The 25,519-nt window shown below is 42.6% G+C and overlaps 8 protein-coding genes across 18 annotated transcripts; 4 read left to right on the top strand and 4 right to left on the bottom strand.

Moving 5' to 3' along the window:
* The first annotated feature begins 49 nt into the window (after positions 1–49).
* Positions 50–3,530, top strand: sax (saxophone). Of its 2 annotated transcripts, none has more exons than XM_064685419.1 (7): positions 50–193; positions 639–756; positions 1,068–1,143; positions 1,199–1,863; positions 1,922–2,332; positions 2,395–2,620; positions 2,680–3,530. In XM_064685419.1, exons 1-7 carry the CDS (start codon positions 127–129, stop codon positions 2,827–2,829), a joined length of 1,713 nt encoding a protein of 570 aa, XP_064541489.1. In that variant the 5' UTR covers positions 50–126; the 3' UTR covers positions 2,830–3,530. The 2 variants fall into 2 exon arrangements, with proteins under 2 accessions (XP_064541489.1, XP_064541490.1); XM_064685420.1 differs by lacking the exon at positions 50–193 and adding an exon at positions 547–571.
* A 79-nt stretch (positions 3,531–3,609) lies between these two features.
* On the bottom strand, positions 3,610–5,746 carry TTLL12 (Tubulin tyrosine ligase-like 12). The gene has a single exon (XM_064685418.1). The coding sequence runs from the start codon at positions 5,640–5,642 to the stop codon at positions 3,744–3,746; it is 1,899 nt and encodes a 632-aa protein (XP_064541488.1). The 5' UTR covers positions 5,643–5,746; the 3' UTR covers positions 3,610–3,743.
* Positions 5,747–6,002: 256 nt separating this feature from the next.
* On the top strand, positions 6,003–8,641 carry puml (pummelig). 2 transcript variants are annotated; one of them, XM_064685422.1, is made up of 2 exons: positions 6,003–6,017; positions 7,255–8,641. In XM_064685422.1, exon 2 carries the CDS (start codon positions 7,321–7,323, stop codon positions 8,539–8,541), a length of 1,221 nt encoding a protein of 406 aa, XP_064541492.1. In that variant the 5' UTR covers positions 6,003–6,017; positions 7,255–7,320; the 3' UTR covers positions 8,542–8,641. The 2 variants fall into 2 exon arrangements, with proteins under 2 accessions (XP_064541492.1, XP_064541491.1); XM_064685421.1 differs by lacking the exon at positions 6,003–6,017 and adding an exon at positions 6,039–6,404.
* Positions 8,642–9,459: 818 nt separating this feature from the next.
* cathD (cathepsin D) lies at positions 9,460–11,133 on the bottom strand. Its single transcript, XM_064685423.1, has 2 exons — positions 10,133–11,133; positions 9,460–10,076 (listed from the first exon to the last, which is right to left on the bottom strand). The coding sequence occupies exons 1-2, from the start codon at positions 11,039–11,041 to the stop codon at positions 9,816–9,818; spliced, it is 1,170 nt and encodes a 389-aa protein (XP_064541493.1). The 5' UTR covers positions 11,042–11,133; the 3' UTR covers positions 9,460–9,815.
* A 368-nt stretch (positions 11,134–11,501) lies between these two features.
* zda (zonda) lies at positions 11,502–13,495 on the bottom strand. Its single transcript, XM_064685424.1, has 7 exons — positions 13,318–13,495; positions 12,725–13,237; positions 12,574–12,656; positions 12,348–12,489; positions 12,103–12,270; positions 11,813–12,043; positions 11,502–11,738 (listed from the first exon to the last, which is right to left on the bottom strand). Exons 2-7 carry the CDS (start codon positions 13,229–13,231, stop codon positions 11,661–11,663), a joined length of 1,209 nt encoding a protein of 402 aa, XP_064541494.1. The 5' UTR covers positions 13,232–13,237; positions 13,318–13,495; the 3' UTR covers positions 11,502–11,660.
* Positions 13,496–13,719: 224 nt separating this feature from the next.
* Positions 13,720–17,920, top strand: LOC135430603 (NEDD4-binding protein 1-like). 3 transcript variants are annotated; one of them, XM_064685335.1, is made up of 6 exons: positions 13,755–14,029; positions 16,124–16,204; positions 16,266–16,478; positions 16,540–17,285; positions 17,348–17,569; positions 17,624–17,920. In XM_064685335.1, exons 1-6 carry the CDS (start codon positions 13,826–13,828, stop codon positions 17,826–17,828), a joined length of 1,671 nt encoding a protein of 556 aa, XP_064541405.1. In that variant the 5' UTR covers positions 13,755–13,825; the 3' UTR covers positions 17,829–17,920. The 3 variants fall into 3 exon arrangements, with proteins under 3 accessions (XP_064541406.1, XP_064541405.1, XP_064541404.1); XM_064685334.1 differs by having other exon boundaries at positions 13,756–14,029; positions 16,263–16,478; XM_064685336.1 differs by lacking the exons at positions 16,124–16,204; positions 16,266–16,478; positions 16,540–17,285; positions 17,348–17,569; positions 17,624–17,920 and adding exons at positions 14,117–14,613; positions 14,683–14,801; positions 15,340–15,962 and having other exon boundaries at positions 13,720–14,029.
* On the bottom strand, positions 17,858–23,549 carry LOC135430606 (uncharacterized). 3 transcript variants are annotated; one of them, XM_064685343.1, is made up of 3 exons: positions 23,186–23,549; positions 23,056–23,122; positions 17,858–18,283 (listed from the first exon to the last, which is right to left on the bottom strand). In XM_064685343.1, the coding sequence occupies exons 1-3, from the start codon at positions 23,252–23,254 to the stop codon at positions 17,934–17,936; spliced, it is 486 nt and encodes a 161-aa protein (XP_064541413.1). In that variant the 5' UTR covers positions 23,255–23,549; the 3' UTR covers positions 17,858–17,933. The 3 variants fall into 3 exon arrangements, with proteins under 3 accessions (XP_064541413.1, XP_064541412.1, XP_064541414.1); XM_064685342.1 differs by lacking the exons at positions 23,056–23,122; positions 23,186–23,549 and adding exons at positions 21,064–21,124; positions 21,217–21,542; XM_064685344.1 differs by lacking the exons at positions 23,056–23,122; positions 23,186–23,549 and adding an exon at positions 18,376–18,480.
* Positions 18,518–21,127, top strand: Adck1 (aarF domain containing kinase 1). Of its 5 annotated transcripts, none has more exons than XM_064685339.1 (5): positions 18,540–18,684; positions 19,274–19,968; positions 20,023–20,574; positions 20,643–21,017; positions 21,080–21,127. In XM_064685339.1, exons 2-4 carry the CDS (start codon positions 19,315–19,317, stop codon positions 20,982–20,984), a joined length of 1,548 nt encoding a protein of 515 aa, XP_064541409.1. In that variant the 5' UTR covers positions 18,540–18,684; positions 19,274–19,314; the 3' UTR covers positions 20,985–21,017; positions 21,080–21,127. The 5 variants fall into 5 exon arrangements, with proteins under 5 accessions (XP_064541411.1, XP_064541409.1, XP_064541408.1 ...); XM_064685338.1 differs by having other exon boundaries at positions 20,643–21,023; XM_064685341.1 differs by having other exon boundaries at positions 18,518–18,609; positions 20,643–21,127.
* Positions 23,550–25,519: the final 1,970 nt, after the last annotated feature.

Below are 25,519 nucleotides of genomic sequence, written 5' to 3'. Positions count from 1 at the left end.
ACAGCGGCAAGTATGGGCACCCAAATCACTTTGAGCAAAGGTTAACATATTTGGGGTGGCCACAGCTGTAAATGTATACCTGTTAGTGCTGGCTAACACAGCACTGTTAGTGTTGGATAAAAAACAATGGCAATGGAGTCAAATTTATTTTTGGTTTTCCTGTTGTCATTTTTTTTATATAAAAATGCAAAAGGTGTGTTAAATTATGTTGCCAAATGCAATACAGTGTGTTTGCATCAAAAGCGGCTGCATTTAAACACAAGTGTGTGACTTAGATAGCGGCATATTGGCCTGAAAAAATGATGCCTACGCGCTGCATATTTGTTTGTGTGTGTTTGGGTCACAATTTGTTTTCATATGCTACTGTTCTTACCAATTGCGCCGCGTATAAAGCCAAATGTGTGACAAAACTGCCGTTGAGTGCATAAAACAGCATGAAAATAATGCAAATACATAAAAATATGCGTTATATAAATGAAAAAGAATGCTTATGTGGGCGACCGTAGCATAAAAGTGCATTTATAATCCACACACACATGCGTATTATTTGTGTATACACAAATGCTTATATGTGTGTTGAGTATTTCTAGCCTATTTGCGTGTATGTGTGACTGTTATTTTCCGTGTTGTTCTTACAGCGGAAATCAGCGGACTTTTGCTAGATGAGCAACAGGATATGGACATGGAACTACCGCCGCACATTAACGGAAAGGAGTTTCCAGCAATACCACAAAACTCCTTACTTACGCATCCCAGGTAATTAGTAGAATAGGACGCACTTCCGTTTACGATCAATCGCAAATCAGTCAAATTAAATTTCTCTAATCGGAACAACTATTGCTATAGCCTAACTTCCTTTTAACACCTACTCTTTACTACTTCCCACCCATTTAACACGCTGCACTCCTTAATAGAAGACATGTTAAGAGTAAGCGACGCATGAAAAGAAGGTAAAACTGAGTGCATTAGGTCGCCTGAATTCATTAACCCCACACACACACAGAAACACACTCCCGTGCTTATTATATGCTTGCATATTCACTAATCTGATATTTTCGCATGCACAGATTAAAATGTTTTGCGTGTGAACCACCCTGTCTCGATCCCAATGAGCATGCACATACGTGCCAGAACGCTATACAGGTGAGTTAATAAGAGTTTGGTATCTGATTATCCAATAATTCAATTCTTGCTGCAGTGCTGGAAATCTCGCACACGCGATGCCGTTGGCCAGGAGCAAGTGTCACGCGGCTGCACCACGTCGCAGGATCAATTGCCACTGATTTGCAATCCGATTGGATTGAATAAGCTCAACGGACCCTCAAAACGCAACACGGCAAAATTCATAAATGTCGTCTGCTGTGCCAGCGATTTTTGCAATGACGGCGAATTTCCCGAGTTGCCACCGTTTGTTAGCGGCGATGTGGCAACGGTGATCACAGCCGATAGCAGCAACATCAGCAAAATGGCCGCCGCCATTTTGGGCCCATTTCTGGTCATCACGCTGATCGGCGCAGTGGCCGTGTGCTTTATGCGGCGCAGCCATCGCAAGCGTCTGGCTGCAACGCGAGTTAAACAGGATCCCGAATCATATTTGGTTAACGATGAATTGCTGCGCGCCACCAGCGCTGGGGATAGTACTCTGCGCGAATACCTGCAGCATTCGGTTACTTCCGGTTCGGGAAGCGGTTTGCCGCTACTGGTGCAACGGACGCTGGCCAAACAGGTGACGCTCATTGAATGCATCGGCCGTGGCAAGTACGGTGAGGTGTGGCGTGGTCACTGGCACGGCGAGAGCATTGCCGTCAAAATATTCTTCAGTCGCGACGAGGAGTCGTGGAAACGTGAAACTGAAATCTACAGGTTGGACTTCACTTGGATTTCCTAAATCTGTCTATTCTAATCTCTTTCACACTTTCAGCACCGTGCTGCTGCGCCATGAGAACATACTTGGCTTTATTGGCTCCGACATGACCTCACGCAACTCGTGCACCCAGCTATGGCTAATGACGCACTACTATCCACAGGGCTCGCTCTTTGATCATCTGAATCGGAATGCACTCAGCCATAATGATATGATTTGGATTTGTTTGTCGATTGCCAATGGACTGGTCCATTTACACACTGAAATCTTTGGCACTGAGGGCAAGCCCGCCATGGCGCATCGGGATTTGAAGTCGAAGAACATATTGGTCACCGCGAACGGTACCTGTGTCATAGCTGATTTTGGTTTGGCGGTTACACACTCGCATGTGACGGGACAACTGGATTTGGGCCACAATCCCAAAGTGGGCACCAAGCGCTATATGGCACCCGAGGTCTTGGACGAGAGGTAAGCTTGTCTACTGTACTTTTTATCAGCTGGCGTAACTCTTTGTTTTTATCCCCGCCCAGCATTGACATGGAGTGCTTTGAGGCACTGCGACGCACTGATATCTACGCTTTTGGACTGGTGCTGTGGGAGGTTTGCCGGCGCACCATTTCGTGCGGCATTGCTGAGGAATACAAGGTGCCCTTCTATGATGTAGTGCCCATGGATCCCAGCTTTGAGGATATGCGCAAAGTTGTCTGCATTGACAACTATCGACCATCCATACCCAATCGCTGGAGCTCAGATTCGGTGAGTATAAAACCCAATATACTATTAGCTATAATCTTTAATTATATGCCTGTTTGCAGCTACTGGCCGGCATGTCCAAGCTAATGAAGGAGTGCTGGCATCAGAATCCGAATGTGCGTCTGCCGGCGTTGCGCATTAAAAAGACTATACATAAATTAGCTTCCGTTGATGAGAAGATACGTTTAGACTTCGATGAAGTTTGCGTTTAGTAGGTTTTTAAGTGTAGACGCTAAGTTAAGTTAATTATTAATTTGTGTAAGCGACATTAGTTAAGTTCATTTTGCTAGCAGCTAAGTTTTCATACATATATTGAAGTTTTATTTTATTTTCCCTTTCATTAGTCTGTAGCTGCATTAATCGAGATTTAGTTTTGTGCCTTTCAAATTGCCTTAAATGTAAAATTCAACTTGACTAGAGACATCATCTATTTAAGTTCTATGAATCGCCTACATCAAGCTGCCTCCATAGAGTAGACAGCGTTTTTATAATCTTTACTCATTTTCATTTCAAGTGCCATTACAATTAAGAATTGGTAAACAAAAAAAACATTTTTATATATTAAATTTAAGCTCACTTTTTACACCTACACCTATTCACGAACACACATGAACAGCTATCAAGCAGCTATATAGTTTCTTTTCTTATCAAGCTATGATAGAGTTATTGAGAATGTAAACAATTGGCGCCACACACACTCACAAAACATATTGCGCACCTAGTTAAGAGCATATGCATGTACATGAAAAGTTCCCAACTACATATAGATGATATATACACATATATAATTATATATATATACAAACAATACTTTGTATACTGTACAAATGCGCGCTAAATAAGTTGTATATGTAGTTTACAAATGACTTTAAGATACTATCAACAAATAAAATATACTCTAATTGTTAAGTAAGTCAAAGTTATCGAATCATTTTCAAAGATCGTTGAATGTTGAGAATTCAGCTGAGAAAACAAGTGAAAACTGGAAGATGCTGAATATTAGAATTCATAGCAGAAACTTTATTTGCAAACAAAGTATTTAACATTCATATGCTTCTAGCATAAATTTATGAACTTTAGTAATTAGGTTAAAAGTATAATTAATATAAAAGATATGGATCATTATTCATTGTCCGTTTGCTGTCAGCAGCCTGAACATCTCGTTGTTCTGCTCGTCGAGAAACAGCAGCTTGAAGATGTCATTAAAGAAATCCGGATAGTAATCACAGGCGCGTTTGCAGTCGGGCGTCCAGTTAATCTCCAGCAGCTTTGGCTGCATTCCGTGCTGCTCCACACCGCTGCCTGTCCAGGCCAGCATAATATCCGCCGCGTAGAGGGCGCGGGACTGAGCGCAGGGCGCCAAGCCACAAGGCGGCGGCGCTTGGCTGGCGCACTGCAGCACCTCGTGCAGCATGCCGCAGATCTGTTGCTCCACAACGGCCCAGTCGTGTTTGGGATACTGCTGACGCCACATGTCCAAAAAATCATCGCATTGTATGTGATGCAGCTGTGCCTGCTCCTGGTAATTCATCACCGTATAATGCTTCTCATAGTCATCAAAGCTGTCCAGCGAGAAGGGTCGATTGGCGAAGCGCAGAAAGAACTTGCGATGCACATAGGCCTCCAGCGGCTTCACGCGCTTCACCAGTATCACGTAGCGCACATCGAATTTGACCTGAGCATTCAGTTCCTCGCGATGAAACAGCACCGGGCGTTCGATATATTTTTGGGCTATTTTCGGTCCCGTTGCGGGCAAACGTACAATCTGCTTAATGTTGTCCGTGATGTGGGTGTCGAGACCACGTGCCAGGTTCCAGGGTTTGATAATCCAATGGTTATCCAAACGTTTGGCCGCACGCTGCTGATAGTAGGCGACAAATTCGCGCAGTTCCGTGGACAAATTGTAGGTGGTGGGCAGCCACGGGGGATACGTGTCCAGCGTCTCAGCATTGTGATGCTCCTTTGCAGCACGACGACCGACAATACCCAGCAAATCCTTGATGGTGATGACGTACTCGAAGGGAAACTGATTGATGAACTTGTGTGGCGTATCGCGTGCGAATTCTGCGAAATTCTTATAGTGGTAGGTCAGCCAGAGCACATCCGCATCCTGTTCGTTGTCGACCAGCACAAATTCGGGGGCTGTGAGATGCTCGCGCAGCACATCATACTGGGCGTATACCTTCAAGGGATCACAGCGAGCAGGCGGCGCTTCGACAGCAGTGCTTTCCTCCTTCGGATATGTTTCTGGTATGTGTCCGCTGGAAAAGTAATCCGCACTCGGTTCCACCTGCAAAAAGCTCTCCTCACTCAAATCAGTCTCTTGCCAAGGCAGCAGCAGGGCCGAACGTTGCGGCGCATCCTTTGACACATACTCGGCAAAGTCGCGCGTTACCGGTGCACCCTGTTCACAATCCCGAATGGGAAACAGCAAGCTGTATGTGGTCTGCGTGTTCAGGTAGAGCAAAGGCACTAAACGGAAATTGGGCTCATCCGAATGATTGACTGCCGAACCAACTTCATCCATCACATACCATATGGGCATGCGCTCCTCATCGGTCAAGCCTTCGGTGGCAATGGAATAGGCATGACAATACCTCCACAGGCGCCTCAATATTTTGTCAATGCGCTGCTCATGCTCCAGATCGACGCCGGTGATGGCGGACAAGCGATCCGCCAGCTGGGGATATTGCTCCAGCTGCTGACGCGCGCTGTTCAGCCGAAATGTCCAGGCGTGATCTATCAAATAAATGGCGTGCGGATCACTTGCTTTTATGCCCTGTTCGCGTGCTACTTCTAGGGCAAACGCTGGCTTGGCATTGTCATCATCAGAGCCCTCCTCCTGCTTCTCATCCTCGTCATCGTCGTAGTCGATGAGCAATAATTGCAGAGCCTCACCAGCATCAAAGTTATCCGTGGTCAGTTTGCGGTAGAGCGCCGGCCAGAAATGCACTGGCACCGCCGAAGATTCCAGCTGCGGCTTATGCAGCGCCACAAATTCATTGTATTTGTTAATTCCGTCCATGCTGTGTGCAAGTTCCAAAGGCGCTGGCAGCGCCCGGCTAGTTCACATGGTCGGTATATTTAGGATGGCCGCATTTAAGTACAACAAAAATATACTAGCTACCAACAAAATACTAAAGATCAGGACTAAAATTTGAATAGTTAACAATTTAAAACAATCGATAGGCACAAAGTAAATTAGAAATGGGAATTAACAGCAGCGCCATGAAGAGAGTGACTCTTTAAATAGTAGTTACACATCACTAGCTCAGCTAGTGGACAGTGCTGGTATTTATTTCAGTGTGACAGTATTTTGCTTGGCAAATTTAAAACCAACTAGAAATCATATGCCAGGGCTGCGGTATGGCGAACAGCTGTTGCACAAGTCTGCTTTTTGGTGAGCACATATAAATAAATGACAACAATATACAATTTCACCATTAGAAAAAATTACACATAAGCAGCGGCCGCACATACAATCAGCTGGCCAGCTTAGAACAAAAATTCATAGTCATCACAACTCGACACTAACCGCAGCAGTTTTTGATCAAAGGGTTGACTTTGTCAATGCTAGACTAAATTTTCGCAAATGCTGCACCGTCGCAGCTATATGCTAGTATTATTCTAAATAGACCGTCTTCTGGCAACTTGTCAATATTAACAACGAAAAAAAGAACCAAAAAGAACGAAAAAAAAAAACTAAATGAGCGGTACACTGGCATTGCCAAACCACGCTGAAGGCGCTACAGATGTTGTGCTAGAGGCTCAGACCATGGACGTAGAGGTAAGCGAAACGGCGAGGCAAAAGGATTTCGAACAGCTAAACATGAAACATTGATTTTTAAGACAAAAGGTCAAACATTAAATTGTCAACGCTGAAATATGATACACATGCAAACGTACATACATATGTATGTATGTGTGTGTGTGTGTGTGTGTTCCTAGCTAATTGCGCAGTTTGAGTGGGCGCGATCGCGGTGCCCGTTAGGTAATCCACGCCCATTTGGCAGCACTTCCGGGCCAGAGCAGGCGAGAGAGACCAAGGCATGGAATTAAGTGGTTCGAGTATGTGTGACGTTTGCTTATATGTGCATATGTATGCGTGTACATATGCACAACAAAGTAGTACAAACGAACGGGGTCTGATTTACAGTAATATATACAATAATTCACTTGTTAAGGGTTTTATTTTCTCTTCGAACTCATAAAGTAACATATACATACAATATATTTTTGATCCTTATCAGCATGTTTATATATTGGTATGTTGCCAAGCAAATTAGTCTCGCAGCTTTGAAATAGTTTGCATAGTTGTTATTGTCTTTTGTTACATGTGTAGAATTGGGCTTTTTTTTTTAATCTTAACTCGGGAATTTAATGCTTTCCAAGCATATCAGCGAAATCTTATCAACATTGAGACTAAGACATCTCTCTGCAGCGGCTTACAACTGTAATCGTTCTTATTTGTTTTTAACAAAATTGCCTTTTAGATTTTGGTTTACTCAATTTGACAGCAGTCCAATAATAATAATAAATAATTGATAGCTTTTGCAGTATTTCATATGATTTTCATTTTATAATAATGTTTTATATGTAGTTAAATTCACGTGTACACTTAAAAACTTGAATTTCAGGTTTCGAAAAATAACGGCTTCTTTCTATGGCAATGGTTGTATAACTGGACATCGACTTCACCAACAATGCTGCGCGCCGTTGAGAAGAAGATACTTTCATATCTGAAGCTGCCGTATCGGGGCTTCTTTGTGGACATTGGTCCGGCTGTGGGCGAGGCTGACAAAATCTGGACGCTCAGCATGAATACGGAGTCCAAGGAGGTGCCGCTGGTACTGCTGCATGGCCTCGGGGCAGGCGTGGCTCTGTGGGTGATGAATCTGGATGCCTTTGCAAAGGATCGTCCGGTCTATGCCATGGATGTGCTCGGCTTTGGCCGCAGCTCCAGGCCACAATTTGCCAAGGATGCGCTTGTGTGCGAGAAGCAGTTCGTCAAATCTGTCGAGGAGTGGCGTCGCGAAATGAACATCAATGATATGATACTGTTGGGTCACTCCATGGGCGGTTTCATTGCCTCCAGTTATGCGCTTAGCTATCCGGAGCGCGTTAGGCACTTAATACTTGCCGATCCGTGGGGCTTTCCCGAGAAGCCCGCCGACTCGACGAACACCAAACAGATTCCTTTGTGGGTGCGGGCAATAGCGCGTGTCTTAACGCCCCTAAATCCGTTGTGGGCGTTGCGTGCCGCTGGTCCATTTGGCCAGTGGGTGGTGCAGAAGACGCGACCGGATATCATGCGCAAATTCCAGCATACGATTGAGGAGGACATCAATCTGCTGCCCCAGTATATACACCAGTGCAATGCACAGCGGCCGAGCGGGGAATCGGCTTTCCACAGCATGATGCAATCGTTTGGCTGGGCCAAGCATCCCATGATCCATCGCATCAAGGATGTGCGCAGCGATATACCAATCACATTCATCTATGGCTCACGTAGCTGGATTGATTCGTCGTCGGGCGAGAAAATCAAATCGCAGCGCGGCGTCAAAATGGTGGACATCAAGATTGTAACCGGCGCCGGACATCATGTGTACGCGGACAAACCGGACGTATTCAATCGCTACGTCAACGAGACCTGTGATATATACAAAGTCAGTAGTGGGAAGCTGGCATCGCCGTCCATCCAGCTCATACGCGAGTCCACCGAATCGGATGAAGAGCACGAAGTGCCCATTTTAGGAACGGCAGCGGAATCGATGGAAATCAAGGCAGATGCCGATGTTGTCCAAGGCATGACATCAACAACAACAAATACGAGACCAACAACAACATCAGGAACGATGCCTGTTCCCAAAAACGAGCAGTCATCGACTCCAGCTATTAATTTAGCCGATGTGAAACGGAAATGAGTGCAACGTTCTTGCCGGCTTAAATTATAAATTTAGCTCTACTAACTTTGTGTCTATTTTATTTGCGTTTTTGCCTAGTATTAAATGTTGTCTTATCTTAGTCTTTAGTTTGTTATTCCATTGTCATTCTATTATTTACACAATCATTTCCCTGTGCCATTATCACAACGACTCTTGGTCAGCGTGATTCAATGCTTGAATCTTTTTAATTACGTGCTCGAGCTACGGCTGCGTTGCAAAGTCCAAGTTTTATTATGTACTTGACCATTTCTTAATTGAGCTATGATAAATAATTGTTCTTGATACGTCATGTATTTAACAAGAGCGCCCGAAAGCGTGCTATGGCCAACCAGTTCAACCCGGCCCAGTTCGTATCAGCTTCTCTGGTGCTGACGTCTGTCCAGCGCACGCGGAAGTCATCGACCCAACCCAGTGGCCTATACAAAAATTGATTTCATTTGACTTTCAGCTTAGCTAATCACAATTAATCATGCATTGAAATCAACAAAAGCGTGGAATGTTCTTAAAAATAATTGAATTGTTCTCTCACTAATCTCTCTTATTTACTTGCTCAGTTATTTACCGATTCGCTCTTTTACTTACTTCCAAGTGTACTCTCTTATAGAAGAGCAGGGTCTTGTTCTCTTATGCACTCGCTGTTTCATGGGATTGCAAGTTCTCTCACGCTCACATGACCAGCACCTCTCACCTACCACTAGCACCTTTCTATGCGATTATCAAAAATGCATGTACTGATTACAGTTATTCATATCTGCAGAAACTAAACTTAAGTGCCTTGCAGCTTAGTGTCAATTATATATTCACTGAAAAGTTGGCTGGCTTTTGCGCTATCAGCAAAGCTTATCTTATTAATATATACAAAAATAAAACCGAAACAATCAAATGTATACAGATCAGTTTTGCTTATTGCTGTCGGTCATGCAATCCGAGCAAAAACAGTGTCTGGCTCTCAGTTGAGCACTCACACAATGTTCTCTCTTTATTGGAAAGCACAAATAACTCGTAAACAAAGCAGTTGGTGACCTTATCAGTGGCGAAAGTGAAAAACAAATATAATTGGCCGCCAGATAAGCAAAGGTCCATCGCATGACTAACAGAATTATATATAAACAAAATAGCAACCATTTTATAGACTATAATAATAATGGTTTAATTTGATTCTCAATTGCAAGAAGAGTCTCTCGATTTTCGAATTACAATAAAATTTTAGCATATTTTTGTATAATATAATAGGTTAGCTATTGGTTGACGCTCTACTTGGCATCGGCAAAGCCCACGCGATCGTTGCCCATGTCAAATTCGGTGTAGTATTTGCCAATGAAGACATCGCCCAGAATCCAGAGTGGTCCGTTTGGTGGGGGTATGTCCATACCCATAAATCCAGACAGACAAATGGTCTTGCCCATTTGAGCAACACGCAAAATATAATCCTTGCCCTCCAGCTCAAAGGTTTTTCCGCCCAGCACAAACTTAATGACTGGCAAGTTGGGTATCATATCACAGGACACGATATACTGCAAGAGATCAGGCTTGAATGTGTTACCTTTACATATATCTAGCCAGTTCTTACCTGTCCCCCTATAATGGGCGTGCCACCAATAGCCTGATTGATTGAAGTAGCCTCAGCGACGGGCGCAGCAATCAGCGAGGTGCCAGTATCGGCAATTATCTGGCATCCGCCCTTGCACAGCTCCAGATTATTAAGCTGAGCAGAGTCCATTTTGATTTGCCAATAGCCCTTGCGTGTTACCGGCAAATAGGTAAAGTCGCCTGTATAATGATTGGGATCGGAGCCGCCAAAGATGATTTCGCCACCCTCTGGCGCCTTGGGATCACGATTCAAGTAGAACGAAAATACCGGCTGGGATATCAAACCCTGCTCGAACATCGAATAGAATGGAGGCTTGACACCATCCACAGATATCGAACTGTAGCCCAGTCCGAGTATACCATCGAATTTGGCGGCGACAAAGACCAGACCCGGTTCGCTCAGTGCCTCGGCAAATGTTTGACCCTTAATGTCCAGGCCGGCAATGTTGACCGTGTCGCTGGACAAATAACCCGACAAACTGCCCGAGCCATAGTGTATAGCGAATTCGGTGCCGTTCTTGCTATACGATGACGACTTGCTGGCATCGTATTTGTTGTGCATCAGGCACGCAATGTTGGTCAGGTGACATTTCTTCGAAGGCACCCACAAATTGGAGGAGCCTGTATCGAAAACTACCTTGAAATTCTGTGGCGGCGAACCAATCGAAATGGGGCCATAGTACTGAGCATCTAGGTAATTGGAGAGAGGTTCGGGTGAGACGCCGTCGCTATACTTGATGCGCAATTGCTGCAGCTCGGTGCCGACATCAGCGAAATGCCGGCGTGCGGATTGGAATTTATTTAACGGCACACGCAACAGTTTTGGTTCCGCAGTGACGACCCAGGCGAGGGCCAGGCACACGGCAAACAGCAGCAAAGACATCTGCATGGCCACTGTAAGCTATTTAAATGTTTTAAGCTGCAAAATACACTCTCGACTGATTGAATTCAACTGTTTCTGTTGCAGTTAATTAAATATTGCGGTGCAGCGAAAATGATTCAGCAATCAATATGTGCTAAATTTGCCCAAAGAGTCGTTTGACACTGCGAACCAGGGCTGCGACAGTTTCTAACGTTATTATGTTCATTTAAAGAATCAGTTCTTTTTATAAACATTTATTTTTAAATATTGCAGCTAAAGTGAAAAATTCAAGCGGTCCATAAATCAATGCCACACGGCCTATAGATTCCACATTATTTTGTTCAAAAGGCTTGGAAGTTGTATATATTTCGCAAATAATTGTTAAAACTAAACTTAAATTATCCAAAAACCCATTATTACTATTGGAAAGTGTGCATAGCAATATTTATGTATAACAAGAGGGCTACTATCTTTACAAGTGAGCAAATAGTTTCCAACATTTATAATTTTGCTTTATATATAAATATATACCATTTTTAAAATGCATTTAAATTGCTTAAATTACTCTGTGGTTGAAATAACAGCATTTATACCCCTCTCTCTCTCTCTCTCTTGTAGTACTTGTAGCTGTCAGTACTCAGTACTCTCAGTACTTGTAGCGATAGATGGCCACTCCGGCGACGCCAATTAGTATGGTACCCATCAAAAAGCCAAGTAGCTTTAACTAGAAGAAGAAGAAGAAAACACATTTGGGTAATAAATAAAGATCATAATGGATGAGTGGTGTTTGCAACTAACTTTTGAGTTATCTACCAAGGGCGTCTTCTGTCGAATATTACTCTTCTGTTCCATTTTCTTTGCCTGGCCCAACATCTTCTGATACATTTCCTTTTCGTTATGTTCGTCGCGACGAGCTTTGATAAACAGTCGAGCCAGATCGGATTGTACAGATCGGTTGTCTGGTTCCAACGTGGCCACTTTCTGCAACAGCTTAATGGCCCCCTGCGTATCATTCTTGCCCTCGAGCACCTGATAACAAGCTAGATAGATTAAGTCTTGAACATGCCACGTGTCCAACTGGCACTCACTCTGCCCTTGCGGTATAAGGCCTTCGGGTTATTTGGCTGACAACGCAATACATGCTCCACGGACTGTAATGCGGCATCATATGCTCCGACTTTTATTTGGGCCATGGCCAAATTGTTGTACACAATCAGTCGATCCTCCAGGAGGCTTTGCAGGTCACTGTTAGACAACTGTTGGCAAAGATATATATATATATATTATATATATTTGAAAGAGAATTTTATGGGTGTAGTCTATTATTCAATACCTCTAGGTCTTCTTTACCGAACTCTGCATCCGGATCGCCATCACGACTATCCAAATAGTCAAGTGCACGTCTGTACAGATGGATGGCATTATTGTACTCTACACGCTTATAATAATAATTGGCGCGCTCTTTTTTCCTGGCGCTGCGTTAAAGAACAATTATGATTAGTTATAATCTTAGCTTATCTTATTTAGATAGATGGTCTTCGTTAAACATGACAACGCACCCATATTTACGCAGAATATCGAACGACTTAAGGTCTGAGAAGTCTTCAAACTTACAGTCCACCAGCTCTACTTGGTAAACCAGCTGGAAAGCAGATGATTCACATGATACACAGGCTGACAGGTAATGGTTGGCTAAAACTGGGCACTTACATGAGCATTAGGTGGTACAATAATTTCTGGTGGATTCTCGGTTTTCAGGCCAATGGTGCCATAGCCAAAGCGTTGATCGACGTTCACTTGTGACACTTCACCCACATGCATCATTGGTAGTACCATGTCTAGCCCTTGCACCACCTCGAAGTCGCCCACATGGCATTGGAAGCGCTCCTCCTTCTCGACAACGGTGCCATCGTCCAGTTTTCCGGTATATGTAATGGTCACTAGATCACCGCGACTGGGACGCTTGGCGTTGGCTGGTGCCTTTTTGATGATGCGTTTTATAAGCTGCTTGTTACCCAAAATATCGCATTCGATATCGTCGTCCAACTCATCCTCCTGCGTTGTGGCCTCAGCGTGACTGTCAATATTTGCAGAGCCAACATCAGCTTCGGAAGTTTCAAAGTCGCTTATGTGTACTTGGGCTGCACGGAAATCCTTGGTGTCATCGGCATTGGTTAGATCTTCAAAGGAGCTGCTGCTAGATTTTTCGACATCCATTTTAAACTGTCGGATGTGTGTGTAAAACGTTGAAACGTTGAAACTGGGAACAAAGGGCAACACAAATGGGCCACAGCGATGCTCACCAACCAAATGTAGTGTAATTTAGTACTAAATGTGGATAGACGGTCCTTGGCGACAACTGTTCTCAAAGTTGTAAACTTACAAACGGCTTTCGCACCGTAACAATCCAACAATTTTAGAAACTAATAACTTTTTTGAAACAAGTAATGTAAAATTCAGATTTGGAAATGATTACTTTCACAAGTTCGTTTGACATTTCACAGGGCCAGGGTTGCCAACCTGTATACAGGACGGCCAAAGTGTTTTGCAACTGGTAGCATGCTGATAAAAAAATTTAATTAAAATTAATTAATAATTAGTTGCCGATACAACAAATTACCCCCAATATAATAGCAAAAAAGTACATTAATTGTAACAAAGTATACAAGTTTTTTATATACTAAAAGTAATTGCTTGAGATTTTCTGGCATTCTGGCAACGCTGATCAGCTGTTGCAGTTCGCTTTGTGTTTTGTATGCGCACGTTTCGTTAGCAATTCAATTTTTTGCGTTCTAAAAACACTATTAAACAATGGGTAAAAAAAGTAAAAGTGGTTGTAAGAAAAGAGGTAAAATCCACAGGCACCGCCACAAGAAAGAGAAGCACCTATCCCCGCGCAAAAGCCGAAGAGCCTTGCTAACACTTTCAGCAGCCTCAAGCACGTGCCAAGAATTTGCAGAACCAGCGCTTGGTGAGCCCGCGTCTACTTCTGCTGCTGCAGCGGGCGAAATGGATGTGAGTATTGTTGCGGTTATATGTATATTCTATTTTTATTTATAATTTCCGTGACGCGATTAATGGCGGGTCGTTCTGCTTTTTTAGGGGGTGCTGCTGCAGATGCAAAATTACTTTCTGCGCACGCGTCAGGCCCCCAAAAACCAAGAAAAAAAGTTAGTGAAAAACTGCGCGAGTTCCAGAACAAATTTCCAGAAAATTGAATCATTGCAATTTTGTGCAAGCAGGAAAATTGGCCAAAAAGTGTAACTAAACCCACCAAAAAAAATCCAAATAATAACCGAAAAAGTAAAGAAATGGAACAAATCTGGCGTAATATATGTGAACACTATGATGTGCCCGAGGATGTGACCAACACCTGGTATGCTCGCATTGAGCAGCATCTGAGCGATGATAGTCCCACGCGCGCCTATCATAACTGGCAGGAGATGATGCAGCGCAAGCACGACCATTTAACCGACTGTGCGCCCAGCATTGCCCTGGCCGCGTTCTTTCAATATTATCATTTCGATGGCAATCGCAGCTGTGTTAAAGAGAATTGCGAGGTATTCGAGGAGTTTTGTCGCGATGCCATGATTGAGGATGTGAGTAGGCAACAACAACTGTTGATCTAATTTATGCAGATTTTAAATGAAATTCAAAACATAACATAGGAGCACGCCAAGTCGCTTGTGTGCAATCTGTTGGGGCGCAAGACGCCAGACAATGAGGTCACCTGGTCGCACGATGACGAGGCTAATTTGTTGCAGGATGTGGATCTGGTTGTACTCGCGTATGTATTTCACAAAATACACTACACTTGCACACTTGCACACTGCACCTGTACCTGTACCCACCCAACAGAAGGCATCTCCTTTTCCTACATTGTATACATAATCCTTATCAGATCGACTAAATCAGTCATACCTTTCAGTTTGTCTGTATATACGCTAGTTCAAGTATTTTCTCAATTATCGATAACTTTTTCCGATATCGAAAAACAAAATCGATTGTAAACCGATATTCCAAAATATTTTTTGAATACCTTCTTCCATTCCGCCCACAATTAAAAATAATTTGGTGGTAGAGCCTTGGTTTTTGGCAAAAGAAAAACTATCAAAAATTTATTTTAGACAAAATTTTCCATGGTGTGGTAATGGGGTATATGTATCTGTACATATATAAAGAAAAACTATTGAGTATCTGTACATGTATATAGAAAAACAATTGAGTGTTTGTTGTGGAGCTGGGTACAGGGTATTGCCTGGTCGAACCCCCTCGACTAGAGCACACTTAACAACAGTCTAATGTTGCTGTTCTGCCACGCGCAGTGCTCCGCCGGAGGACTACAAGCACTACACCCAGCTGCTGCGTCACGAGTACGCCAATCTGGATGATGAGAACTACAAAATGATGCGTGTCAAGGTGCTGGAGACATTGCTGCTAATACCAGCGATATATGCCACGCCCGAATACCATGAGAAGTACGAGGAGCTGGCACGTGCCAATATACGCAACGAGATTAGGGAGCTCAAGCAGTGAACGCCTGTCCAGGCATAAAGTCAGTCATTCAGTATCAAATTTTCAGCTTTTATCTAATATCTGTGTTGCCTTTCGCAACTAAATGTTGTCATCTGTGTTGTATTCAAGTAACGAAAAAAACAAAAAAAACAAAAAAAAAAAACATATGATTGAGTCACAAGAAATCGATTAGATAAAGAAAATGCTCATCTAATTGATTGAAATGATCTTAGCTGAAAATGGAAAAGCGAAGCGCCAATCATAATGTAGTAAAATACACATTCAACTCTATTAAGTGTCTAACCACAGAGGTATTTTAATCAAATCAAAATGTACTCAAAATTGTAACAGTTTTTTGATATATGATAATTGATATCCAATATGTAAGCTATCAATGTAATTCAATAATAAATTTGGTGTATATAAAAGATGATATTCTGTAGTTTTACTCAAAGCACCTTAAAGTAAACTCTGTTAAATGAAATGCAAGCGCAGTAAGTATGAAAAGTAGCTAATTGTTTACTTTTCAATATGTCAAACAAAAACTTCAAATACAGAAATTAATATACGCATATATTTCTCATCTGACACTAGTATCAAATTACCTACGACGCTAGTACCGCAATGCCGCCCACAAAATCTCAATTCCAAAAGTTTAAAGATGATCAAATTAAGGTAATGCAGCAATAAAACTCAACTCAACTCTTTGATTTTAACTAAATGCTACTTTTAGAAGCCGCTGAAGCGCTTGAATAACACAAACCCCAAGCCGAATAGAAATAGTTACTCACAGAAACTCGCAATTTCAATAAAACGCCGAGCATTTAGTACACCATTCAAGGGCGCATTAATTGCCGCCAGTTCCAAACGAAAATTGGACTTTCAGCGTGGGAAACAGCAACCGACAGAACAGCCTCTAGCAAAACCAAAGTTTTATCGTAACAATCAGGTAAAGAAGAGCTCAATTATTCTAGCCCCAATATTCGCTGATGAATTAACAACAACTGCAGGCGACGGGCTCGATGACATTGGTAAACGCTCCGATAAACGAGGACGAGATTATTGAAGAGATTGAGAGTAGCGATGAGGATGATTGCATTGTATTGGAGCCGAGTGTGGCTAAAATCAACATTGACGATGATTCAGAGGATGAGTCCACTAAGGAGCCAACCAGCAGCAGCAATGCGGATGATGACAATCCGACATTCAGTCGTTTTGAGGTGGATAGGAAGCGAGAAGTTCGACTGTGGGAAAGTTTTTCAAATGGCACAAGCCATCCAGTGGCGTATCCCATAAATTGCGCTAGTCCAGCAAAAAACAATGATACTTGCATTATAATTGATGATAGCTTTGATAATTTGCACAGGAATAATAGTCCTGTTCGCATTATTGATGATCGCAGAGAGCCTGCGGTGGCCAGCGTGCAGAAGCCGCCGACGTCGCAAAAGCCAGAAAATACATTAGATGATAGTGTAATATTTGTACAAGAAGACTTTATACCTCTGTCCAACGACAGAGGCGACGATGACCATGGGGCGAAGAGGAAACGAAATATGAAATCGAAGGAAGATGGTCCTAAGTTGAACAAAACACCAAGGATGACCATACAGCGTATGAACGAAAGTCTCTTTACCACAACGGAACGGAAAAAACTGGCCGATTATAATAGCAACACATATAATCCAGGCATAGAAATGGACGGGCCCGTCTCCCATAAGCGACCCATCATCATCGACGGCAGCAATGTGGCCTTTGGGTGAGTCTCCCAGCAGCTCTTGACTAAAAAAATATTCATTTTATATTTAATTAAATTTGCAGCCATGGTTGCTCCAACATATTCTCTGCGGAGGGCATAAAATATTGTGTGGAGTACTTCCAAAAAATGGGACACGATGTCAAGGCCGTCATACCATTGTTTCGTCGCAATCCCAATAAATCTTCCAATCCAGCGCTGCTCGATCAATTGCACAAGGAGGGCAAAATTGTATTTACACCCTGTAAAAATCTACCCAACCAACAGAGCATCAGCTACGATGATCGGTACGACTAGTCCATCTTCAATAACATATCTATAATTGTTTTTTCATCTTTCAGCTTTATACTACAATTGGCATATGAGCGCAATGCAGCGGTCGTTTCAAATGATAATTATCGAGACCTAATAACTGAAAATGTGGCTTTCAAAAAGATAATTGAGAATCGAGTAATTGGCTATTCATGGTGCGATAATATACTAATACTACCAAAGGATCCCTATGGTAGATTTGGGCCACCGTTGGCTGAAATTTTACGTTGTTAGAGTTGAAAGAGTTTTTGTTTATCGTTAAATTTAATAAAGTGTATTATAATTTGTATCAAATTAAATATAAGTTAGTACTTATACACTTGAAACGCATTAAACATATTAGATTCTGGGCGTAACTGAAACGACCGTTGTTGTGGATATTGTGGTTGTCGGTGCTATTTCTCCAGCTATGTCTACGGTGCCCTGATAATCCGGAGGCGGCTCATTCAAAGCTGCTGCCAGATTCGAGTTGCTGCATCCCAAATCGGTGGTTATGGTCAGCGTGGAGGCGCCCATGTTGCCCGGCTGCTGCTTCGCATTGTTGCTGATGTTAAGGTCATCGTAGCTAGGCGGCAGATCCATGCCCTTGGGCAATATGGTCATGTCATTATCAGCTTGAATGCAAACGCTGCCATCGACGCCGCCATTGTTCATGTTGCTGTTGACGCTTATTTCAATCTCGCGGCGTGCTGTTGGAGGGAAGGTAAATAATATATATGTAATAACATATGGATTATACAAGAATATTATCTATTTCCAAGCTTATCGATATGCTATTTACTTATTATCATAATTAAGTTATCTTATCTGTTGTGTCCGTCAAGTTCAAAACGTGATTTATCGACTTGTACTAAAAAAGCTGGCCACTCAGTTATCGATAACTTTGCGCATTCGCGCTTTTATCACAGCCCAGGCAAAGCGCTGCATACGCGCCTTGAACAGCTGACAGTCAGTTTAGTTGCGCGCTGCCGACCCAGCAGCAACAGTTTTGAAGCTGCCTTTTCTCATTTTTAGTGTAAGTGCTAGCAACAGTCACTAACAAACAGCCACATGTATTGCAACTAATACACACTGAACACACGCACAGCTTGTAAGTGAAACGATTTGGCCAAGAAGTTTGGCAAAAATATAAATTTCGATTGGTCTCATTTATGTAATGGACAAACAATTGCTGACGTTGTTCGGTCAATAAATGGTGAAAGTGGCTTTTGGGGGAAACATGTAAATGTGACTTAATGCACCAGCAACAGGTTTTGGGTCAAGCAGCTTAAATTAATCAATTAACTTGATGAATATTAACAAAGTGCAAAGTGTATGATAAATGGATTTTCGTTTTGGCAATACAATTATGAGTGAAAGTTCGACGCCAAGGCTTAAAGGCTTAGTTTTAAATATTTGGCGTTGCTTAAAAAGCTAAATCCAACCGAAATGAAGTGCAAATTAAGAGCTCAAGCACATGTTAAATGAAAACAAAGTTCAGTCCAAAGGTTCTTGCGCCATGCTGAACTAGTACTCTGGACATGCTGAACTGCGGAACTGGTTCTTTGTCGTGTGTGCAATTGGGGCACAGGTGAAGGGTTAACACTAAAACGGAATGACAACCTGTTGATTTAACGGTTCATTGCGCACAGGCCACGCTGCCAGCCATAAATAAAAACGAATCAGTTTAATCTTTGCAGCCGAACTGTGCTGTACCCGGAGCCTTCCGAACCTGCCATAGATGCTGCGACGTGTCCTGGGCTATGGCGTCCTGGGCGCTGGCCTCGTCAGCACCGGTTTGAGCCTGCATACAAATGACTATGAGATCAACTCGCTGGGCATTGTGCGGCTGACGCGTTCAGCCTGTGCCGTGGTTGACGTGGCGCTCACCTACAAGCGGGAGCTGTACTACAAGGAGTGGGACAAGTCGACGCCCGAGTACAAGGCCGAGAAGAGTCGCGTGCACAAAATAGCCGCCGAGAAGCTGCTGCAGCTGATCTGCACCAATAGGGGCGTCTATATCAAGGTGGGCCAGCATATCGGCGCTCTGGAGTATCTCTTGCCCAAGGAGTTTGTCCAGACAATGAAAGTGCTGCACTCGGATGCGCCACAGAATCCCATTGAGGATTTGTATAAGGTAATCAGGCAGGATTTAAAACGCAATCCGGAGGATATATTCGATAGCTTCGAGCGTGAGCCCCTGGGCACCGCCTCATTGGCGCAGGTGCACAAGGCGCGTCTCAAGACGGGCGAAATTGTGGCGGTCAAAGTGCAGCATCCATATGTCAAGGGCAACTCGCGCGTGGACATGAAGACCATGGAAATGGCTGTCAAAGTGCTGGCGCGCATATTTCCCGACTTCAAGGTGCAATGGCTGGTCGAGGAGTCCAAGAAGGTGAGTTGGCAATGAAAACTATGGTTTAGAGATTTAAAATTGATTTGATTGCAGAATCTGCCCATTGAGCTGGACTTTCTCAATGAGGGCCACAATGCCGAAAAGGTAGCCGAGCACTTCAAGAAATACAGCTGGTTGCGTGTGCCCAAAATCTATTGGGAGCTGAGCACATCCCGTGTGCTGGTCATGGAGTATTTGGAGGGCGGTCATGTCACCGATTTGGCTTACATCAAGGACAACAAAATTGATACCTTCGCGGTCGCCAGCCGAATTGGTCAACTCTACTCGGAGATGATCTTCTCGACGGGCTTTGTGCACAGCGATCCGCATCCGGGCAATATACTCGTGCGCCAGACACCCAAAAATAATTTGGAAATAATACTTCTCGATCACGGACTCTATGCCAATCTAAGCGACAAGTTCCGCTACGAATACTCGAAGCTCTGGCTGAGCATACTGAACGTCGATCGCAAGTCGATGCGCCAGCACAGCGAGCAGCTGGGCATCAAGGGGGATCTGTACGGCTTGTTTGTGTGCATGGTGACGGGTCGGCCCTGGGACACGCTCATGCAGGGCATAACCAAAGTCAAATATTCCAAAGAAGAGGTGAGCTGCACACACTCAATTCAACAACATTCGAATACCCTTTCATTTGTCATTTGTCTCGCTTGCAGAAGAATACGCTGCAGAGCAACACATCGCTGGTGTTGCCGCACATTTCGGATGTGCTGGAGCAGGTGGATCGCCAGATGCTGCTCATACTGAAGACAAATGATCTGATACGCGGCATTGAGGCGACGCTGCGCACACAGAATCGCATGACCGCCTTCTGGGTGATGTCCAAGTTCTGTGTGCAATCCTCATATGCCGAGCAGCGGGCACAACAGACGGTCGCTGCCAAACGCTGGCATTTGCAGCTGCGCGAACGCTGGGAGCTGTTCAAGCTGAATATCTACTACCTCTATTTGGGATTAATTAACTTTGGCTTCCTCACCGCACTCAAGCAGGTGCTCTAGTCAAGCTGCAGTTGGGTCCCGGTCCCGGTCCCGGTTTCGGTATTGAATTAAAGTACAAATTAAAGGGCAAAACATTTACCTCGTTCTCTCTGCAGGGCCAGCCTGCGTGCGTTCTCCTGACGCTTGCGCTGCATCGAACTCTATTTGCGTTTGTTTTCATTGAGAAAAAGATAGAGAGGGAGACGGACGATTAGCTATTGGAGCCTAGGCCAAACTGTTAGGATTAAGTTACCATTATGATTGCGAATGGCATCAGGATGACAAACAGAAATAGGAGCACTATATAGAAGGCATAGCCGGAATAGAAGTACACATAGCTCGGCGACGGCGTATAGACGGGCACATACGGTGCGTCACCGTATTCCGGATACGCTGTGCTGGTGCTAACGGTGCTACCCGAATACGAGCTGCTCACAATGCTCGACACGGTGCTTGTTGTTGCATTCAATGCTGCAGCTGCAGCTGCTGCTGCTGTTGTTGCGGACGCCATTCGTATCGGACGCAACTCCAAAAATAGTTTTCACTAGTCTCGCTTCGCTCAAAGTGTCCGTTCAAACTGAATTGAATTGAAGTCAGCCCGAAAAAATTGATGGGCCCCGGCGACGACGACGACCAGTCATCATGGGTCAGGCACGGCTCACATATTTGCTTTGTAATCATTAGCTGATAAAGTTGACAAAACCAGTGCCTAGCCAGGGCTTAAGTTCGGTGTGCTTTTCTCTGCCACGCCGAGCCATATCACGGGCCGAGGGGGTGGGGTGGGGAGGGGAGGGGAGGGGCCACAACTTTATCTAATGAGGCACTATGATAAATGTGTGCAAATGTCACACAAAAACTGCCTGAATGTGTATATCTATATATCTATATATATATAGACTATATCTATGTAAATATGTATGTAATTGCCTGTATCGTATTGTTTTTATGATTTATGGCAAGTTTTCCATTGTCAAGACGTTTGTTTCGCCTTTTTTTTTTAACGGTCGTCATATTAGCTTTAGGGATGGGCTTCCGGTTATGAGAAACGCGCACGCACAAGCACGGGCTTAGTTTTCATTTGGAAAAATTGAATTTATGTTAATTATAAGTTAAACTAACATACTTTTCTACAGTTTTAAGAGCGCATTAACTAATTTGTACACTCTTTTTAATTATATTATATTTATTAGAATGCTCGAAAAACGTCATTACTTGGATAATATTTATATAAACTCGAGTAATTAGGCGCTTAAAATGTAATTACTTCAGAAAATACGTATGCAACGACAGTTCTTATAAGTCTTTGAGCCTCATTGGGCAAGTTATTTTAGATATAAATGTGATTCGATTTTATCACATGTCTCATATGTAAAAATATGTGCATTACTCTTATTTTTGGTCCTAGATGAAAACAGTTAAGACGAATTCTTTAGTAATTAACCAATTTCAAGGCAATTGCTAGAGTAATTGCATATTTTAAAGTTAATTACTCTCAAGAAATTCAATTAGTTTATCAATTAGGACTATAGTTCTTGAGTAATTGTATCCTAACCATGTAATTACTCAAGCGAATATTTGTAATTACATGTAATTGCGATGAGTTGATGTAATTACTTGAGTAATTGTGCATTAAAAGCATGATTAGTTAAGTAAATGTGCATTCACAATTAAATTAACTCAGATAAATGTGTTCGCAATTGTAATTAATTAAGTAATTGCGGCTGGAAAGTTTAATTACTTGAGTAATTGTGCCCTAACAATAAATATACTTCAGTAAGTGTGCATTAAAATGGGTATTTGAACACACAATGAACAATTACTTGAGTAATTAAGCGCACGATGTTTAATTACTTGGGTAATTAGACGAGCTAAGCTGCCAATTTTCGTAATTATTTGACTCTTTAAAGTCAACTCATTTGAACTGAAGCCAAGCTTTTTGTACTCTCTGCGCCTTTGTTGAGCCAAAGGTTTTCTACTCTAGAAAAAATGCCCGATTTAGTCACGCGCAAAAGCACGAGACACGAGACCATCTCTAACCGTGTTGTCGGAGTGCAAGAAACTAGTGCAAATATTTGCGATTATGTTTGCTCACCTTGTTCGATTTGCGTTGCCTCCTTCAGCCGTTTCAGCAGGTAAAAGCGATAGGCAATCAAAATGATCTATTATTCAATGTCAAACAAGTTGAAATAATTGTATTAACAATAATAATAACAATAGCTTACGCGTATGATGAAGAGACAAAAGCATATTACGGCCAATGTAATCAGCAAATCATCCGCCGCGACGCCCATTTTAATGCACCTTTTCCAATTTTTATTTTAATTAGATTTTCTTTGTTTACAAATCTAAAAGAAACTTTATTTTTTGATTGCAGCAGACTTCTGGGAATTGCGTAGAAATTGGAAAGTATTTCAGTAGCGATGATTCACAGTAAGCCCTCGCGCATGTTCAACGATAAGATATGAATCTGTTGCTTCCAGTTTGATTATATTTTAATCATTTGCCTCGGATTCTACAACACAAATCGATTAACTTGTCGCTCTCGGCGACGATATGAGGACAACTCCAATTGGCTGGCGGATTGCGAATGGATTTCACAGGCTGTGCGTGCTAATATGCTTATTAATATTATTAACCAATTTTATACACTTACCAAAGGTTAACTCAATTTTCTCACCCAATGTGCAACGCGTGCAACGGGAGACATCTGCAAGCCCATTAATTATTGAGGTATGTTTAAACTTGATTATGATCAAAGTCGGGGTTGTTATAGCGAAGCTCTACTGTCTGTCTGTCTGTTTGTATATTTCTTCAGCTAGTCTCTCAGCCTAGGGGCAGCCGAATCGGTCTACTATATATACGTAGCTATATAAGTTTGTTGCCTGAAAAACATCTTTAAGATATTTTGAACAAACTTTCTTCCTATCAAAATCGGAGTAATATATATTATATGGCTCTATAGGAAGAATCGTTAGTCTTGCCTGAAAAACTCTTTTTAAGATATTTTGAACAAACTTTCTTCCAATCAAAATTGGAGAATATATATTATATAGATCTATAGGAAGAATCGTTAATCGTTAATTAAGTTCTTGCCTGAAAAACTCTTTTTAAGATTTTAAGAATTTTCCTAAAACTTGCTTTCAATCAACATCGGACTAATATATCATATAGATCTATAGGAAGAATCGTTAGTCTTGCCTGAAAAACTCTTTTTAAGATATTTTGAACAAACTTTCTTCCAATCAAAATCGGACTTATATATCATATAGATCTATAGGAAGAATCGTTAGTCTTGCCTGAAAAACTCTTTTTAAGATATTTTCCTAAAATTTTCCAATCAACATCGGATCTACTACATTATACAGCTCTATGGGAAGAATATAGAAAGAATCTTTTTAAGATTTTAAGAATTTTCCCTAAACCTGCTTCCAATCAAATTCGGACTAATATATCATATGGATCTATAGGAAGAATCGTTATCGTTAAAGTTTTTTTTAAAGATATTTTCCTAAAACTTGCTTTCAATCAAAATCGGACTAATATATCATATAGTTCCATATGTAGAATCGGTCGAAAAATTTGAATATACTACTACATTATATTAAACACCATATTATATGGCTGCTATAGCAATCGGCTGGCAGTAAAAATATCCCAAGGGTATTTAATCTTCGGCTTAGTGAGATAAACCTAATTTTTGTTTATCAAACAATTCGCAGTATTGTTCACATGCCGCACAGCTGCCAAATGGCAAAGCAAGTGTATTAAGCTTTCGACTTTGTTTTCTTTTTCTCTCGATTTTTTTAGATTTTGTTCTGCTTCTGCTTTTTTGTGGCATTGCGTTATCGCAGTTTTTTGCTCTCGGCTGCTCGCTGCCACTTCAATAAGCAAATTGCAATTTTTGCTGGCCCGCTTGGGTTATCGCTGTTCTACTGTGTGTGCAAACCCGCCAACTGGCGAGACGTCTTGTCTCTCTTGCCACGCCCCCCCCCCCCTACACACACACACCTGCCCCTTTTCCTCCCCTTTCGGCGCCAGTTGCAGTCGTTAACCGTTAATTAAAGTGAATGGCCGCTTGGCTTTTTGGCTGTGCATGCACCTTGACCCGGCCTGCACACCCACACACACACCCACACACACACACACCCACACACTAGCACACACACACACGCATTTATGATTATCGCTCTTTTGAGCATTGCGCGCTGTGAGATTTTTGCCGAGTGGCTGCTCATTTGCATAACGCGCGGCTCGAACATAAATTATGGCTGAGTCGGTTCGCACCTGTGCGAAATTCCTTTTGTTGTTTTTATTGCATTATCCACACACACACACACACACACACACACACACTATGTCAAGCTGTCTGCGCCTGTCTGTGTGTGTTTGTGTCTGGGCTTCAATGTGTGCATCTCTTCGGGTCTGTGCTCTTTCTTTTTGTGTCCAGCATTAAGACAATTCGCCTTATACATCAACTTTCTTTTGCTTTCTTGCAAAAATATCAAATATTTGCAATTCCTTTAAAAAAATACACTTTTCTACACTTTAAACTTGCC

Source organism: Drosophila montana, unplaced genomic scaffold (genome assembly GCF_035044405.1).
Source record: "Drosophila montana isolate Dmon_TW-CO22-7 unplaced genomic scaffold, ASM3504440v1 contig_3031_1, whole genome shotgun sequence".
NCBI lineage: Eukaryota > Metazoa > Arthropoda > Insecta > Diptera > Drosophilidae > Drosophila > Drosophila montana.
The sequence above is the reverse complement of the archived record's forward strand: the minus strand, read 5'-3'. Positions and strand labels throughout refer to the sequence as shown.